The sequence below is a fragment of the Ursus maritimus genome, unplaced genomic scaffold (assembly GCF_017311325.1).
Source record: "Ursus maritimus isolate PB19 unplaced genomic scaffold, ASM1731132v1 scaffold_13, whole genome shotgun sequence".
Taxonomy (NCBI): domain Eukaryota; kingdom Metazoa; phylum Chordata; class Mammalia; order Carnivora; family Ursidae; genus Ursus; species Ursus maritimus.
Genome location: NW_024423675.1, coordinates 30,103,610 through 30,120,531, shown reverse-complemented (window position 1 = coordinate 30,120,531; position 16,922 = coordinate 30,103,610). Strand labels below are relative to the sequence as shown.

Sequence of the window (16,922 nt, the reverse complement as noted above, 5' to 3'; positions counted from 1 at the left end):
ATGGTTTCTTAAAAAATATAGAGGAAAGTAAATATAAACTACTTGAGAACATTGAGAAAAATAGTCTGAATGTGCTTATAATAATTTGTATGAAAAGTGGATATAGTTGGATGCAGTAAGATTGTAAAGTGCCTGAAACCCATGAGTATAGTGTTAACTTCATGGGGTAGGGAGATGGGAGCCATGATTTAGCTCTTGAATGAGCAAGTGTTCAATGGTTGATTGGGAAAAAATTGGATCTTGAGTGTAATTATCTTATGATCTGATGTTACACTAGCAGTGCTAAAAGATAAAAAAGAATTTAAAAAGAATAAATCCAGGAGAAATTTTGCAGGCTTAAAAATACTGAGCTGCCTTAATTTTGGAACCAGCTTTGTTGTGATAGCAGTGCCAAGGGAGAAAGCAGTCAATACCCAAGTATCCCTGAACAATCTGTCCTCAGTTTTTCCTCATTAGATAAACCCATGTCCCTTTCATAGTGTGTATGTACACACATAAACACACACACACACACACATATACATATCTTATACATTCTGTTTTTATAGTCTGTGTCATAGTCCAGCCCTATGGAAAAATACGTTTAAAAGGAGGCAGCTTATAATCAAAAATCCTTTCTAGAAATTCCAGCTCTATCATTTGAAATAAAAAAATGCACTTAAGATGAAAAGAATATTTTACAGTTTACTTTCTGGATAGTAATATTCTAGAGTTAATTTGTGTTTAAAGTTAAATGTTTCATAATATGAACTAATTTCCTTGAGTTACAGATGATGGAATTTTTAGTGAACTGACAAGTGAAGTGGTTAGTCATGCTGAGATAAATAGCCACTCTAGTAATTACGCAAGTTCAGCTACACTTATGTTTGGTTAGTGAGATGTGCCAATGAGATTTTAGCCATGGGTTTAACTACTATATATAGATCAGTTTTTAGTATTATTCCATGATTATAGCCTGTCCTTCAAAATATTTGGAAGTGCATAGAGCTATTTATTCATAAGGGTTGCTGGGCAGAATGTATATATTGGAATCAGTATAAATCCATAACCTTCTCCAGGTAGTTTGGTGATGTAATTTTTGCATAGGAAGTGTAGAAGCAGTTTATCTAAAAGCCTCCAACGTATGGATCTAATAGCATAATTTTGCATTTCAAGATCAGCACTTGCCAGAAAATAGGGTGCTTTGCAAAGTCTGCAATTAGTCTTAAGTTTCAGATCATATTGTGTTTAGCTCCACAGATGTGATAAAGAATTTTCTCAATTCACTGAAGTGTGTTTAGGTATCTGATGGCTAAACCTGATTCTGGGCATAGGATTCAAAGAATTGCTTAGCAGTATGATGACCTTTCCCATTAACTCGGGCACTTTACTTCAATGCATAGCATGTAGCAAACATATGGTTGTGCTAAAATGAGAATAATTATAATTTTAAATGGTTATTTCCACTTAAAATTAACTTTTTATATAACCTCTGTTACTAATGTGTATCTCACATTTTATTCTTATTTAATTCAGAATGATTTTCTAAAATTCATAAGATATTCTTAAAAAATTATAATCTCAAGAGACTATATTTTTTTAACTTAAATTCAATTAATTAACATATAATGTATTATTTGTTTCAAGAATACAGCTCTGTGATTCTCCAGTCTTTTATATAATACCCAGTGTTCATTACAACACATAACCTCCCCAGTGTCCATCACCCAGTTACCCCATCCCTCCGGCAACCCTCAGTTTGTTTCCTAAGGTTAAGAGTCTCTTATGTTTTGTCTCCCTGCCTGGTTTCATCTTGTTTCATTTTCTCCCCTCTATATTAAATAACTTATAAACAAACACACAGAAGTTGAAAGCTCTCACCTAAGGGCTATTTATGTATAGATTCATAGATAAAAACTTTGAAAGATTTTTCTGTAAGTGAGAGAATTTATCCCTATGTAAAGATAGAACCATTAAACAACTGTAAGTTTAAATAATTGACAATACTGGTGCCCTTTCTGACCCTCAACTACTATATTCTCATACTTTTTAATACTTACTTTAATTTGAAATCAGAATATGAATAGAGTTCAATTATTAATTTTTTTTTACCTTAAGCCATTAAAATACTGTGATATGTAACTTGTCAGAACTACAATTGTTGGAAAGCACATGTTGTTCCTGTTTGATTTTACATTTTTCACATGTTGAACACTAATTTCCTTTATGACTTATGTGCTTAAAATGCACCGGGTTATGAAAAAGAGGGTCCATTTAGTTAATACAGGTCAGAGTCGATATCCTGAATGTTTTAAAAGGTAACTTAAGTTTGCTATATATATATATTCTGTATATGCATATCATTTACTTTATAGATATATTTCTTTCCAAAAAAAACAATTCTTGGTACTATATTAAGTATAATTCAACCGATTATATACATTTTGAGACTAATAAATAGCAAACACAGTGGCATCATCTGTATGGCATTATCAGTCCAGTCCAAGAAAGAGTCATTTGTCCTTTCTAAACCAGATAGAGAAAAGCTTATTTTTATTTATTTATTTACTTTTTGGACACAGTTCTTTATTGTTTCACTGATAAGCATCTTTTCTGACTTTATTTTAATTAATGGACTTTATTTTTTACAGCAGTTTTAGATTTACAGCAAAATTGAGCAGAAAGTACAGAGTGCCCATATACCTCCTTTGCCTTACACATGCACAACCTTCCTAGCTATAAACATCTCACATCAGAGTGATAACACTTGTTACAGTCAGTGAACCTACACTGACACATCATTATCATCCAAAGTCCATAGTTTACATTAGGGTTCACTCTTGTTGTTTGCACATTCTGTGAATTTTAACAAATGTATAATGGGGAAATTTATCCACCATTGTTGTGTCACAGAGAAGAGTATCATTGCCCTAAAAATCCTGTGTTCTGCCTATGCATCTTTCCCTCCACCCAACTGCTGGCAAGCTTACTTTTGATCCAGTTGCCTTGAACACATATAAAGTTGCAATGTGTATAAAACACATAATATATCCTGGTCTTGAAAGGGAAGGGAATTATGCCTTGATTGTGGTCTTGGAGCTCAGATAATTTTTTTTCTGTATGTGTGAATAATTATGATAAAAGATATTATAGCCTAATTAGTGATGATTTTCTTTCTGTATGGAAATCATTTAACAAATTCTGAAATAATCCTTAGAGTCTAAAGATAACAGATGATTCTTTTCCAGTTTTACATTGAATAGGTTCTCAGTGAAGCAATTAAAATTTAATTTACATCAGAAACATTGTTATGAATATTAAAGTGGTATGTGTTTTGAATTGAACCCCCTTAAGAGTGTAACTGTGAAGAAGTTCAGATGACTTTTATCTACTAGTCTGTGACTTTAGAGATGAATTATCACGTATTATTCTTGACCTTTAATATCTTAATTATTCTCTTGTTTATTACAGCTTTACTAGAATTGCTTGAAAAATTTGTGCTTCATCTCTCTGAAAGCCCATCTGAATGCTACTTCCCCTCAGTGGAATATACAAGTATGTTTAAGCATTTTGAATTTTGAAAAGAACTTAATTATCTAAAAAATAGATAATATTCGATAGAGCTGTCTAATTAGATTAAAAATATGCACAAGGTTTCTCATCTTAAAAATCTCTCACTTGGTGCTATATGCAGTGTAGATCTCTTTCAATCTCTTCTGCGCAAATGTCTCGGTTTTCTTGTAACTTTCTAACTCCTTTTTGAGTTCTTTTTTTCCTGTTTACCCGTCAAAAGTTGTTTTTCATTAAGGCAGTGTCTTCCTCTCTTTTGATTCTATCCACTATCCTTTATGATCTCATTTGTTTGTACTGTTTTACCTACCTCATATAACTTTGAATTTCACATCTTCTATTCAGAGACCTACTATAAGTTTCATTGCGGTATTCCCAGCTGCTTAATAGGTAAACATCACCTGGATGTGCTACAGAAACCCTCAAACTCAGAATGTCCAGCAGGGCCCTCACCTCATCGTAACTTATTAACGTGTACCCCTTTTCTACATTGTCTGTTTTGGTGGGCAATACAGTCATCTACTGTTCATCTAAACCAGAAACTGAATAATGATCTAAGTCCATATTTTCTTCTCAATTACCAAACTATGTTGATTCTATATTCTTAATAGATCTCAAGTTTATATACTTAATTGATCTCTTCTTTGTTCAGGCCACCATTACTTCTTGTCTGGAGTTTTACAACAGCCTCTTTTCCTGGTGTCGCTGATTAGAATCTGATTTCTTTTCAGAGGTATTCTTTATTCTGCTCTCAGAGTGACCTTTGAAGTGCAAATCTGAACTACTCATTCCTCTACCCCTTGGAAGATCAACATTGACCGTTGCATAAAGTCTAATCTTCTTTCCATGATACCCAAAGCCTTACATTTTCCTTCCCTTTTCTTCCTCTCTGGCATCATGTCTTTCCATGCCTTCTATTTATTTTTCAGGAACACTAAACTATTAGCAGCACTGCCAGCTTTTCCCTTCCCCCACCCAAAGACACATTCATTTATTAAATGCATATTGTTTTCTACTATTTAATGGAATTTTTATAAGCATTTAGATACAGCAGTAAACAAAAGAGAGAAAAAATCTTGCCTCCCGGTGGGAAGACAGACAATAAATAAATGCTTTAGTAGATCAAGTAATATGACTATGGTGCCAAATGAGAAATACACAGCGGGGAAGAGGGCTAGAGAGTGCTAGCCTGGGAGGGAGGTTACATTATTAAATCATGTTCAGACTAGCAAAGTTGGGAGCAAGATATGTAGATATTTTCAGGGAAGGAGAATTCTAGCTAGTGAGCAGGAAAGAGATGAGTATGGCTGAACAGGAGTATGGGAGAAGCATTGTTGGTATTGTTGGTATTGAAGTCAGAGAGAAAAGACGATGATACAAGGTTTTTGAAAGTCACTGCAGGGTCTTGAACATAGGAACATAGGCTCTGATTTATGTTTTTACAAAAGATTGCTGTGGCAGCTATGTTGAGCAAAGACTAAAGGGAGGACAGAGGGCTAAGGCAGGGAGGTGAAGTAGGAAGCTATTAAGAAGATCCAGATGAAAAATGGTAATGGTTTGGATGAGGATGTCAGTGAGAGATGGTGAGAAGTATTTGGATTCTGGGTATATCTTGATGATAGAGCCAACAGAATTGAGTAACAGATTGACAATGGAATGTGAGAGAAAGGAAGGAATCAAGGAAGACTTCAAGTTATTGATCGAAGCCACCGGAAGGATTAGATTGTCATACACAGAGATGGAGAAGAATGAAGGAGAAATAGGTTTGAGAGAGGAGGTGAAGAGCTTGCTTTTATGTTATGTTTTAAATACTTGTTATCCATTTAAACAGACATATTTTTTATACATTGGATATTTGAATCTTGAATTTTGGGGAAAGATGTGGGCCAGAAATATATATTGCTCAATCATCAGCTTAGTATATAAAGCCAATATGCATCTCTGTCATGCCTTTCTCATATTCCAACTTAATGTCTAATTCTTCATGTGACAGTAAACTCCTGTAGGGTAGTTTTCATGTCTTATCTGTCACATCCTTTGCAACTAGAATGACAGTGTTAAAAAATATTTGACAAATAAAAGAATGGCTAAAAGAATGAAGGAGGAGGGCTTTATAAACTGTGTCAATCAGTTTGTCTTAATTTTAACAGGCAATGGATTTAAACCCTTTAAGATTTCTGAGCAAAAGCTTTACTTGACTTATCTGTACTTCAGGAAGACTATTTTAGTGACTCTGTAAGGATGAACTAGGGTGCAGAACTAAAATCTGCCAAAGGTGAATCTACAGGACATGAAGGTTGGTAAAGAAATGGTGAAGAAAGCAGAGAAGTAGCAGAGACTCATGAAAATAGATAATCAAGGGTTGTTGCTCCTCTTCCTTATAAGGGTAACATGACTTCTCTGTTTGCTGAAGAAATCATCATTTATATATTTATTCAAATTAGACACTATACGTCATATTTCCTTAAAAAGAAAAATATATGCTTCCAGTTTGGCCCAGCCTATTTTTCTGGCCCTATTACCCACCACTGATCAAAGGCCTTCTGTACATTCATGTCCCTGAACCTTTGCTCCTACTTTTCCTTCTAGATGAGCATTCCTCTTCCCATATGATAATGTAAAACTTAACTCTAAAGTTGCAGCTAAAATGTCCCCTTCCCTCTTACTCCTCAGTAGATGTTCCTCTTCTGTGATTATTACATTCACTTTAAACTACCATTTTGGTATTTATTATATTGTATGTGGCTAGTTTAAATTATTACACTAGGTCTCAAACTCCTTTGTATCTTTAATACAGTATTTGATGTGTCTTTATTGACTTAAATATATATACTGTAACATTAGCATCTGTATTCACACAAATACATTTGTGTAACAATTCTGAATATATTGATATTTACAAATACACGTATGAACATAGACTTAATTATTTATACAGCAATCTTTAATGCAAATTTGGCAAAGGGATAAAAGAGAACATAAATGAGAACAAAGAAATGAGAGGAAAATACAAGGTAGCATTAAACAGAGATTGAGGTAGGTGAAGGGAATTGATACCTATTGAGCACCTCTTGTGATCTAAATAGCATGCGGAAGGACGTGATGTGTGTTATATTCTTCAACCCTGTAACTGCTTTTTGCAATAGGCATAATCATCACTTTTAAAATCAGGAAACTGAGGTGCAGAGGAAAGAAAACAAATTGTGAAGAGAGTTTTGAAGAAAAGCATTTGTGAAGAAAATTATAACTTTATGAATAAACCTGAAAATGTATGTGAAAAGATACAGGGATTAATGGTCAAGTCTATGAGTATGAGAGGAAATAAGAAGTAATAATTACGGAGATTTCCTGGCCAGAGTGAGTCTTCACTATAATCTCCCATTTCTACAGCTCTCCTTGGGACACTGTTCTGTTGGATCATATTTTCTGTAGATAATCTAAAATTAACATTACATCGTATACATTGTCCAAATACTCAACAAGACTAATTGGTCAGTGTGTATACATTCACTGCCCTCTGTTGAATTTCTAAATTATGATGAGGGAGATCTCAGATGTTGGCTCTTTTGAATGTATTATCTAGGCAGATAAACCCCAAATGTGAATTTAAATTCTTTAAAGGCTCCAACTGAATGGCTAACCACTGGAGTTTTAGAGTACAGACAAAAATAAAGTGGCTTCCTGTTTATTGATTGTATAATATATGTTGTTATGATATGGTAAGCTTGTTGCTAATATCATTTTCTTCCGATGGCTTTAGATATCCTCACCCTTCATCATTTATTTTATTTTATTTTATTTTTTTTGGCTGGTGGAACAATGATTTCATATTGTAAAATTTCACTCTGTTTACTTTAAATAAAAACCATGTTTTGATATAAAAAAGAAAATACTGGATATATATATTCAATGTTTTTTCATGTTTCTTGAAATGAGAAATTGATTGTCTTTTTAAAAATGACAGCTTGCTTAAACCCTAAGGTAGCTGAAATTAGAATAACACAGCCATCCATCTGTTGTTAGCTCCCTCAGGATTCCAATCTATTATAAAATTTGCAGATCTGGAAAAATCAAATTAGTTTAGCTGTTTATCCCCTTAAAGAAAGAGGAATGAACAAAGTTTTGCACATTTGCAGTTTGTAAATCTATACAGGTATCTTTCCAAATCTTAACCGATGTTAATTTTTTGTTGGTTCAATTCCCTGGAATGAGTTGGGAATTTTTTTTTCATAATGTAATTCCTTCTTTAAATGATAAATTAAGTGCTCCTTTAAAGGTAAGAAATATTTTTAATGTTATACCTTTGCTCTTTATGTTGCTAATCAAAGGTTGGCAAGACATCAGAAAATTTTGCATTATTTCACCTTTTGACTATTAAAATACTTTTAAACTTAATATATATTGTTAAACACCTCTATACTTTCTTTGGATATTCAGCAAATACGCTCTTTTCCACCTTCCATTTATGGAGCATGGTTGTGAGTATGCTTAATAATTGCAAGGAAGTGTATAATATGGATTAATTACACTATCCTCAAATGGGGGAAATAGTGCATACAACTAAAATGATTAATTAAATAAATCGCAACAATTAGTAAGAAAAAAATAAAGAAATAAAACTGACACTTTTAAGCTGGCTACTTTATTTCAGGCAATGTGCCTTTAAGTATGGTATTTGAATTGGTTATTGTCAAATGAGGGTTTTTGTTTTAAGTGCCATAGGTGTTCAGTGGAAAGAGTGATCAGTGTTGACTAGTGCCATCAGGAAAGACAAGAGGAAGAAGTGATAATGGAGCAGGAGGAAGTGGCGCTAGTATGGCTAAAAGAAAAAATAGGAGAAGGGGAGTCTTGCAGGAAAGGGTAATAGCATAAAGACGTGGAAAGAAATCCTTTTTCCCGGATAATGCTGACTATACCAATTAGGGGCTGATACTCTTACAGTAACTTGGCCACAAGAAATCAAATTTTATGTCTGTATGAATTGAATAAAATGGGTAGTTACAACCCTATGTTAAAAGAGAAGCAACAGAATTTGCAGACTGACTCTGAGAAAGGAAGGAGGTAGGAGAGAGTGTACTGACCAATTGACTTCTTTGGGTGGTGAGAGTTCTTTGACCTTATAACTGTTACAGCAGGGCTTCAGAAGAATCAGTAAACAGCCAAGCAGTAACTGCTTCTCTAACCATGGAAATGTATTCCAGTGGAGAAATTCTTTACTCTTCCGAAAATTAATTTTTTTCCACACCATTAGCCAAGTGCCAGGCAGAATAGATTTCATTTCTTCTACTGCTCTATGTGCTAGCTTTGCAAACCAAAAATAGAACAGGATGCATTACCAGAGTGAGCAATTTCAGTCAATATTAAGTCAATTTTTCCAACTCATTTTGTTCTCAGACCATTATATTTACAATTACATGGATTGGTTATTTCAAATAGTTAATGCTTTGATTAAATTAGACATTAAGTAGGGTAAGTATGAAGCTACAAGCATCATTGTTTGGTTGACTTTTTATCAGCAACTTATTATACTTTTCATAGTGACTCCAGGGAATAGGAGTTATATTGTCCATTTGTTACTTAATTTCAGTGTACAGAAAATATTTTTAAGTCCCTATCTATTTCCATCTCCAACTTGCTCCATTTGATATGAAGTGCAATTTCTTGTTCATTCCTTTAGTCATTTATCTACTCATTCACTCAGTGTTTGTTAAGCACCTGTTATGTGTCTCACACATAGATGTGCACATTTCAATAAGTCACTGGTTACCAGTGATACACCAGAGTCCCTTGAAGACATCCATTTTTATCACTGAATTTTATTTATTTTATCCTATCAATTTTGTTTTATTTCTGAAGATTTTAGTTCCTGCCTCCTAAGTTGTATTTAGTCCAGATTGTATATAACAGAAGATTATTTCACTCAACTTTTGTAGTCCAAGATCTGTTTCTGTTTGTCAAGTTGTCATATATCAAACACAAATTTAAAATTGAAGTGTCTTTTCATAAAATCATTAGTAAATAGAAAACTGTTTCCTGTCTTCTTCATTCTTGCTTGGAAAACTTTATTTTTTTCAAAGGGGTTTTATTCATACTACTGTCACCTATATCTATTTAATATTGGGATTTTTTTTTGGAGTGGGAATTTGATGTTTGTTTTGGTATGCTTAATACCCCCGTATAGTCTCATTGAAAAGCCTTTTTGAAGATTTAACTACTACATTCTTTAAAATGAAATCGTGTGGTGGAGTATTATTGTCTGATTTTAACTATATCTAAACTTTTATTCCTTTAAATGTGAATCTCAAGTTCAGTGCACAAGAAATAAGCTGTAGAGGTCTTAAAAATACAAATGACTGGCTATCCATCCTCAGCAATCTCATTCAGTGGTCTGGAGTGGAGTCTGTTTATCTTTACTTTTAAAAAACTCAGAGAATTTTCATGTACAGCCGTAATTGAGAACCATCATCTGTTGAAATGTGCAGAATTAAGCTTCTACTCTAAATATACAGAAATATAAACTTTTAGAGAGGGAATGGATGTGGGAAATTATTTGTACAACCACAGAAAAGTTAAAAGGACTCCTCAGACAGACAGGTAGATCACTGTGGAACGACTCGTTCCTTCCGTGGGAAAGAACTAAGAACCTGAATCATATAACATTGAGTGTCATAGTTCTTTTGGGCAACTTCTCTCACCTTGATCCTTAACTATTCCATTCTTCATTGATACAGAGATCAGCATTTTCTCCTAGAAGCCACTCTGATCTATAGAATGCAGTGGCATCAGGAAGGCTCATTATTAGCACCATTAGCCCACTGCACACTCCTCCCTATTGTTAAGATACTTAGCTGTATTATACTTTCCAAAAGAGGAACATTAGTATTACAAGCACACAGATCTGTATATTAATGAAGATAAATATTTCTTATGTTTAATAATCCAGTTTTATATGTACTAGAATTCTAAGTGTTATCATCTAATCTAAGTTAAAATTGTTCTGGTAATAGTTTATAAAAATCAATCTTTTATATAAATACAGAGAAGTGGAATTCATAGACCAGAGAGTATAAGTATGTTTAACTTAATGAAAAATTGCCAAACCATTTTCCAAAATAGTTGTACCATTCAACATGCTTACCAGCAATCTATGACAGTTCCAGTTTCTCCTTATTCTTACCAGCATGGTATTTTCAGTCTTAAATATTAGCCAGTTTAGTGGGTGTGCAGTAGTATCTCCATGTGGTTTTAATTTGCATTTTCCTGATGACAAATGATGTTGAACACCTCTTTTGAGATGTCAAGTGTTTTGCTTCTCACTCACCCCCATCATTTCTATATGGGTTTCTTGACTTTATATGTTTGAGTTATAGGTGCTGGTTATATAAGGATTATGGAAACAATCTCTTGTCCAATTTATACTGCATATATTTTCTTCCATTGTGTGGCTTTTCTAGTCATTTTCTTAGTGTCTCTTGATGAATAGAAGATCAATTTTGATGAAGTCTAGTTTGTCATTTTTTTTCTTTTATGGTCAGTACTTTCAGGGTTTTGCTCAGAAAAATCTGCCTACATCAAGGCCATAAAGATAGTCTTCTGTACGTCATACTTTGCCTTTTAGCTGCAGGTCTGTAATCGATTTTGAGGTATTTTTGGGTATCACATGAGGTAAGGGTTTACATCGTTTTTCGCTGATTTCTGGTTGTTCCACAACAATTGATTGAAAAGCTTTCTTACCTAATTGAATTGCTTTTATATTTTGTCAAAACTTAATTGAGTATATAAGCAGGAATATACAGCTAGCTTGTTTCTGTTCTTAGGGGAAAAGCTTTACATTGATTTTTTAATGTTAAACCAACTTTGCATTTCTCAGATGAAATTCTAATCATGATACTTCATCCTTTTAATATATTGCTGAATTTGGATGGCTAATATTTTAAAAATATTTTTTCTATTTATATTCATGTGCAATATTGGGCATTAGTTTCCTTCTCATGTCTTTGAATCATTTGGGGATCATGGTTTTGCTGTGCTTATAAGTGTGCAAGATTGTTACTATTTTACTTATTTGATAGAATTCACTAGTGACACTATTTGGGTCTGAGTTTTCTTCATGGTCTGCTTTTTAAATATTTATTCAGTTTCATTAATAAATGTAAGACTCTTCAGATTTTCTATTTCTTTTTGGGTCTGTAGGATCTATGGTGATATTTCCTCTTTTATTCTTGATGCTGATAATTTGTTTTTTCTCTTTCTCTTTTTTCTTTATAAGCAGGTAGAGATTTGTCAATGTTATTGATCTTTTCAAAGAACCAACATTTGCTTTAATTGATATCCTCAGTCCTTCTTTAATTTCCATTTTATTGGTTTCTGTTACATTTTATTTCTTTTTTTCTGCTGACTTTGGGTTTAATTTCCTCTTTTTCTAGCCTCTGTGATGGAAGCTTAGATCATTAACTCTAATCCTTTATTCTATTCTAATACAAGTATATAGAGCTATAAAGTTTCCCCTAAGCAATGCTTTAGTTGCCTCCCAGCGCATGTTTAGAAATGTCTTAATTATCATTTCATTAAAAATATTGTCTAATTTAGGTTGCTAGCTTGCTTTGACCTTGATTAATTTGTAGTGTGTTGCTTAACTTTCAAGTATTTGGAGATTCTCTAGATACCTTTTTGTTACTGATTTCTATTTTAATTCTATTGTGTTTATAGATTATTCTCCATATAATTTAATTTCATTCTGATTTTTTGAAACTTTTTATGGCCCAATAAATGTTCTCTCTTAGTAAATGATCCATTGACAAGTGAAAAGGATATATATTTTAGAGTTGCTGGTTGTAGTGTTCTATAAGTAATCAACAAGGGCAATTTAGTTGATCATGCTATTCAGATTTTCTAGATAATTTCTAAATTTTTGTCTGCTTTTGGTACCAAATACTGATACAGTAGTGTTGAGCTCTCCCTTAATTATTTTATGTTTATCTACTTGTCCCTTTAATTCTTTAGTTTTTGCTTCATGTATTGTAAAGATTTCCAATTTGGTAAATATATATTTAGTATTGCTTTTTCTTCTGGATGAATTGACCATGCTATTTTTTAAAAAAAAGTCTTTAATCTCTAATACCCCTTGCCCTGGAGTGTATTTTATCTGATAATAATATAGACATTCAGCTTTCTTATAATTAGTGTTGGTGTAATATGTCTTCCCATCTTTAATACATCATGTCTTTTAGTTTAAAGGACATCTAAAGATATATAGCATATGTTTGCTTCTTGCTTTCTGTTTTTAATTCAGTCTGAGAATTACTGCCATTGGTTGGTGTTTTTAGCCCATTTACATGATTACTAATATTTTTAAATTTTATCTATGATTTTGATATTTTTGTCTACTGTGAATTAATACCGTGTCTTTTACATAAGAACCTTACAAACCTTCCTATGTGCTATTTTTTCTATGCATTTTACTTTTACATGTTACTTCTCCTTTAAGTCAGTTATTTTTAAGTAAATTAAGAAACAAGAGCAAACTTATTTTATATTTACCCATACATTTACAATTTCTTACACTCTTGTACATGTGTTATGTGTGTTATATATGTACCTGTGTATTTATCTGGTACCATTTCTCTTCAGCCTGAAGAACTTGACTGTTTTTTGTTTTGTTTAATTTGTTTTGTTTTTGCTTTTTTTATTTTAATGCTTTTTTATTATATTATGTTAGTCACCATACAGTACATCCCTGGTTTCTGATGTAAAGTTCGATGATTCATTAGTTGCGTATAACACCCAGTGCACCATGCAATACGTGCCCTCCTTACTACCCATCACCGGTCTATCCCATTCCCCCACCCCCCAGCCCTCTGAAGCCCTCAGTTTGTTTCTCAGATAATATTCCATTGTATATATGGACCACAACTTCTTAATCCAGTCATCTGTTGAAGGGCATCTCGGCTCCTTCCATGATTTAGCTATTGTGGACATTGCTGCTATGAACATTGGGGTGCATATGGCCCTTCTCTTCACTACGTCTGTATCTTTGGGGTAAATTCCCAGTAGTGCAATGGCTGGATCATAGGGTAGCTCAATTTTTAACTTTTTAAGGGACCTCCACACTGTTTTCCAGAGTGGCTGTACCAACTTGCATTCCCACCAACAATGTAGGAGGGATCCCCTTTCTCCACATCCTCTCCAACAATTGTTGTTTCTTGCCTTGTCAATTTTTGCCATTCTAACTGGAGTAAGGTGGTATCTCAGTGTGGTTTTGATTTGAATTTCCCTGATGGCTAATGATTTTGAACATTTTTTCATGTGTCTGTTAGCCATTTGTATGTCTTCATTGGAAAAGTGTCTGTTCATATCTTCTGCCCATTTTTTGATTTGTTTATTTGTTTCTCGTGTATTGAGTTTGAGAAGTTCTTTGTAGATCTTGGATACCAGTCCTTTATCTGTAGCATCATTTGCAAATATATTCTCCCATTCCGTGGGCTGCCTCTTAGTTTTTTTGACTGTTTCCTTGCCTGTGCAGAAGCTTTTTATCTTGATGAAGTCCCACAAGTTCATTTTATCTTTTGTTTCTCTTGCCTTTGGAGATGCGTCATGCAAAAGGTTGCTTTGGCTGATGTCGTAGAGGTTGCTGCCTATGTTCTCCTCTAGAATTTTGATGGATTCCTGTCTCACATTGAGGTCTTTCATCCATTTGGAGTTTATTTTTGTGTATGGTGTGAGAAAGTGGTCAAGTTTCATTCTTTTGCATGTAGCTGTCCAATTTTCCCAGCACCGTTTATTGAGGAGACTATCTTTTTTCCACCGGATGTTTTTTCCTGCTTTATCAAAGATTAGTTGCCCAAAGAGCCGAGGGTCCATTTCTGGGTTCTCTATTCTGTTCCATTGGTCTATCTGTCTGTTTTTGTGCCAGTACCATGCTTTCTTTGTGATCACAGCTTTGTACTACAGCTTGAAATACGGCTTGATGCCCCCAGCTTTGTTTTTCCTTTTCAACAATTCCTTGGCGATTCAGGACTTTTTCTGCTTCCACACAAATTTAAGGACTATTTGTTCCAGTTCTTTGAAAAATGTCCTTGGTATTTTGATCGGGATAGCATTGAAAGCGTAGATTGCTCTGGGTAGCATGGACATTTTAACTATGCTGATTCTTCCGATTCATGAGCATGGAATATTTTTCCATCTTTTTGTGTCTTCCTCAATGTCTTTCAAGAGTGATTTATAGTTTCTAGAATATAGGTCCTTTACGTCTCTGGTTAAGTTAATTCCAAGCTAACGTATGGTTTTTGGTGCTATTGTAAATGGAATGGATTCCTTAGTCTCATTGTTCGTGTATAGAAATGCAACTAATTTCTGAGCATTGATTTTGTATCCCGCCACATTACTGAATTGCTCTATAACTTCTAATAGTTTGGGCGTGGATTCTTTTGGGTTTTCCATACAGAGTATCATGTCATACGCAAAGAGAGACATTTGACGACTTCTTTGCCGATTTGGATACCTTTTATCCCTTTTTGTTGTCTGATTGCTGTTGCAAGGACTTCTAGTACTATGTTGAATAGTAGTGGCGAGAGGGGGCATCCTTGTCGTGTTCCTGATCTTAAGGGAAAGGTTTCCAGCTTTTCCCCATTGAGAATGATATTTGCTGTAGGCTTTCCATAGATGGTTTTTATGAGATTGAGGAATGTACCCTCTATCCCTACACTCTGAAGGGTTTTAATCAGGAAAGGATGCTGTATTTTGTCAAATGCTTTTTCTGCATCTATTGAGAGAATCATATGATTTTTGAATTTTTCTCTCTGGATAAAATCTAAGACACTGATAGATTTGCAAATGTTGAACCACCCTTGCATCCTAGGGATGAATCCCACTTGGTCATGATGGATAATCCATTTAATGTACTGTTGGATTCTATTAGCCAGGATCTTTTTGAGGATTTTGGCATCCATATTCATTAGGGACATCGTTCTGTAATTCTCTTTTTGATGGGGTCTTTGCCTGGTTTGGGGATCAAGGTAATATTGGCCTCATAGAATGAGTTTGGTAGCTTTCCTTCTCTTTCTATTTTTTGAAATAGCTTTAGAGAATAGGTATTATTTCTTCTTTGAATGTTTGGTAAAATTCCCAGGAAAACCGTTCGGGCCTGGAGTTTTGTTATTTGGAAGGTTGTTTATCATTGACTCAATCTCTTCATAATTAATTGGCCTGTTTAAAAAAATCAATTTCTTCCTGTTTCAGTCTTGGTAGTTTATAGGTTTCCAGGAAGGCCTCCATCTCTTCCAGATCGCTTAATTTATTGGCATAAAGCTGTTGATAAAAGTTTCTAATAATCCTTCCAATTTCATTGGTGTTGGTTGTGACCTCTCCTTTTTCATTCATAATTTTATTAATTTGGGTCCTTTCTCTATTCTTTTGGATAAGTCTCGCCAGCGGTCTGTCAATTTTATTAATTCTTTGAAAGAACCAGCTTCTAGTTCCGTTGATCTGCTCTACTGTACTCCTGGTTGCTAATTCATTGATTTCTGCTCTAATCTTGGTCAACTGCTTCCTCGTGCATGGATTAGGCCTGTCCCTCTGTTGCTGTTCCAGCTTCTTGAGGTGAGAATATATAAACTGCATTTTAGATTTTTCTATTCTTTTGAGTGAGGCTTGGATGGCTATGTATTTCCCCCTTAGGACTGCCTTTGCAGTATCCCATAGGTTTGGACCATTGTGTTTTCTTTCTCATTGGTCTCCATAAATTGTTTAAATTGATTTTTGATTTCCTGGTTTATCAAGTCATTCCTGAGCAGGATGGTTCTTAGTCTCCAAGTGTTTGAGTTTCTTCCAAATTTTTCCTTGTGGTTGAGTTCCAATTTCAAAGCATTGTGGTCTGAGAATACGCAGGGAATAATTTCAATCTTTTGGTATCGGTTGAGACCTGTTTTGTGACCCAGAACATGGTCTATTTTTGAGAATGTTCCATGGGCATTAGAATGAGTAATCTTTGGTTCTTGGGTGTAGTGTTCTATATAACTATGAGGTCCAACTTGTCGAGTATGACATTCAATGCTCTTGTTTCTATGTTGGTTTTCTGCTCCGGTGCTCGGTCTGTTGCTGATAGTGGAGTGTTGAGGTCCCCTACTACTAACGTATTATTATCTATATGTCTCTTTATTCTGGTTAAGAGTTGGCTTGTGTATCTTGCTGCTCCCCTGTTGGGGGCCTATATATTTATAATTGTCATATCCACTTTTTCGATACATCCTTTAAGAATAATATAGTGCTCTTCTTTGTCTCTAACTATAGTCTTTCGTGTAAAATCCAATCTGTCTGATATGAGAATTGCTACCCCAGCTTTCTTTTGAGGTCCATTGGCATGAAAGATGGTATTC

General features: G+C 34.1%; 1 protein-coding gene across 1 annotated transcript in view; it reads left to right on the top strand.

Moving 5' to 3' along the window:
• The window catches only part of TBC1D32 (TBC1 domain family member 32), a 210,699-nt gene that overhangs the window by 155,555 nt on the left and 38,222 nt on the right, over window positions 1-16,922 (top strand). Inside the window, exon 28 of the mRNA XM_040627729.1 lies at window positions 3,451-3,534. Within this exon, the coding sequence (XP_040483663.1) occupies window positions 3,451-3,534 (84 nt within the window). The remainder of the gene's footprint in view (window positions 1-3,450; window positions 3,535-16,922) is intronic.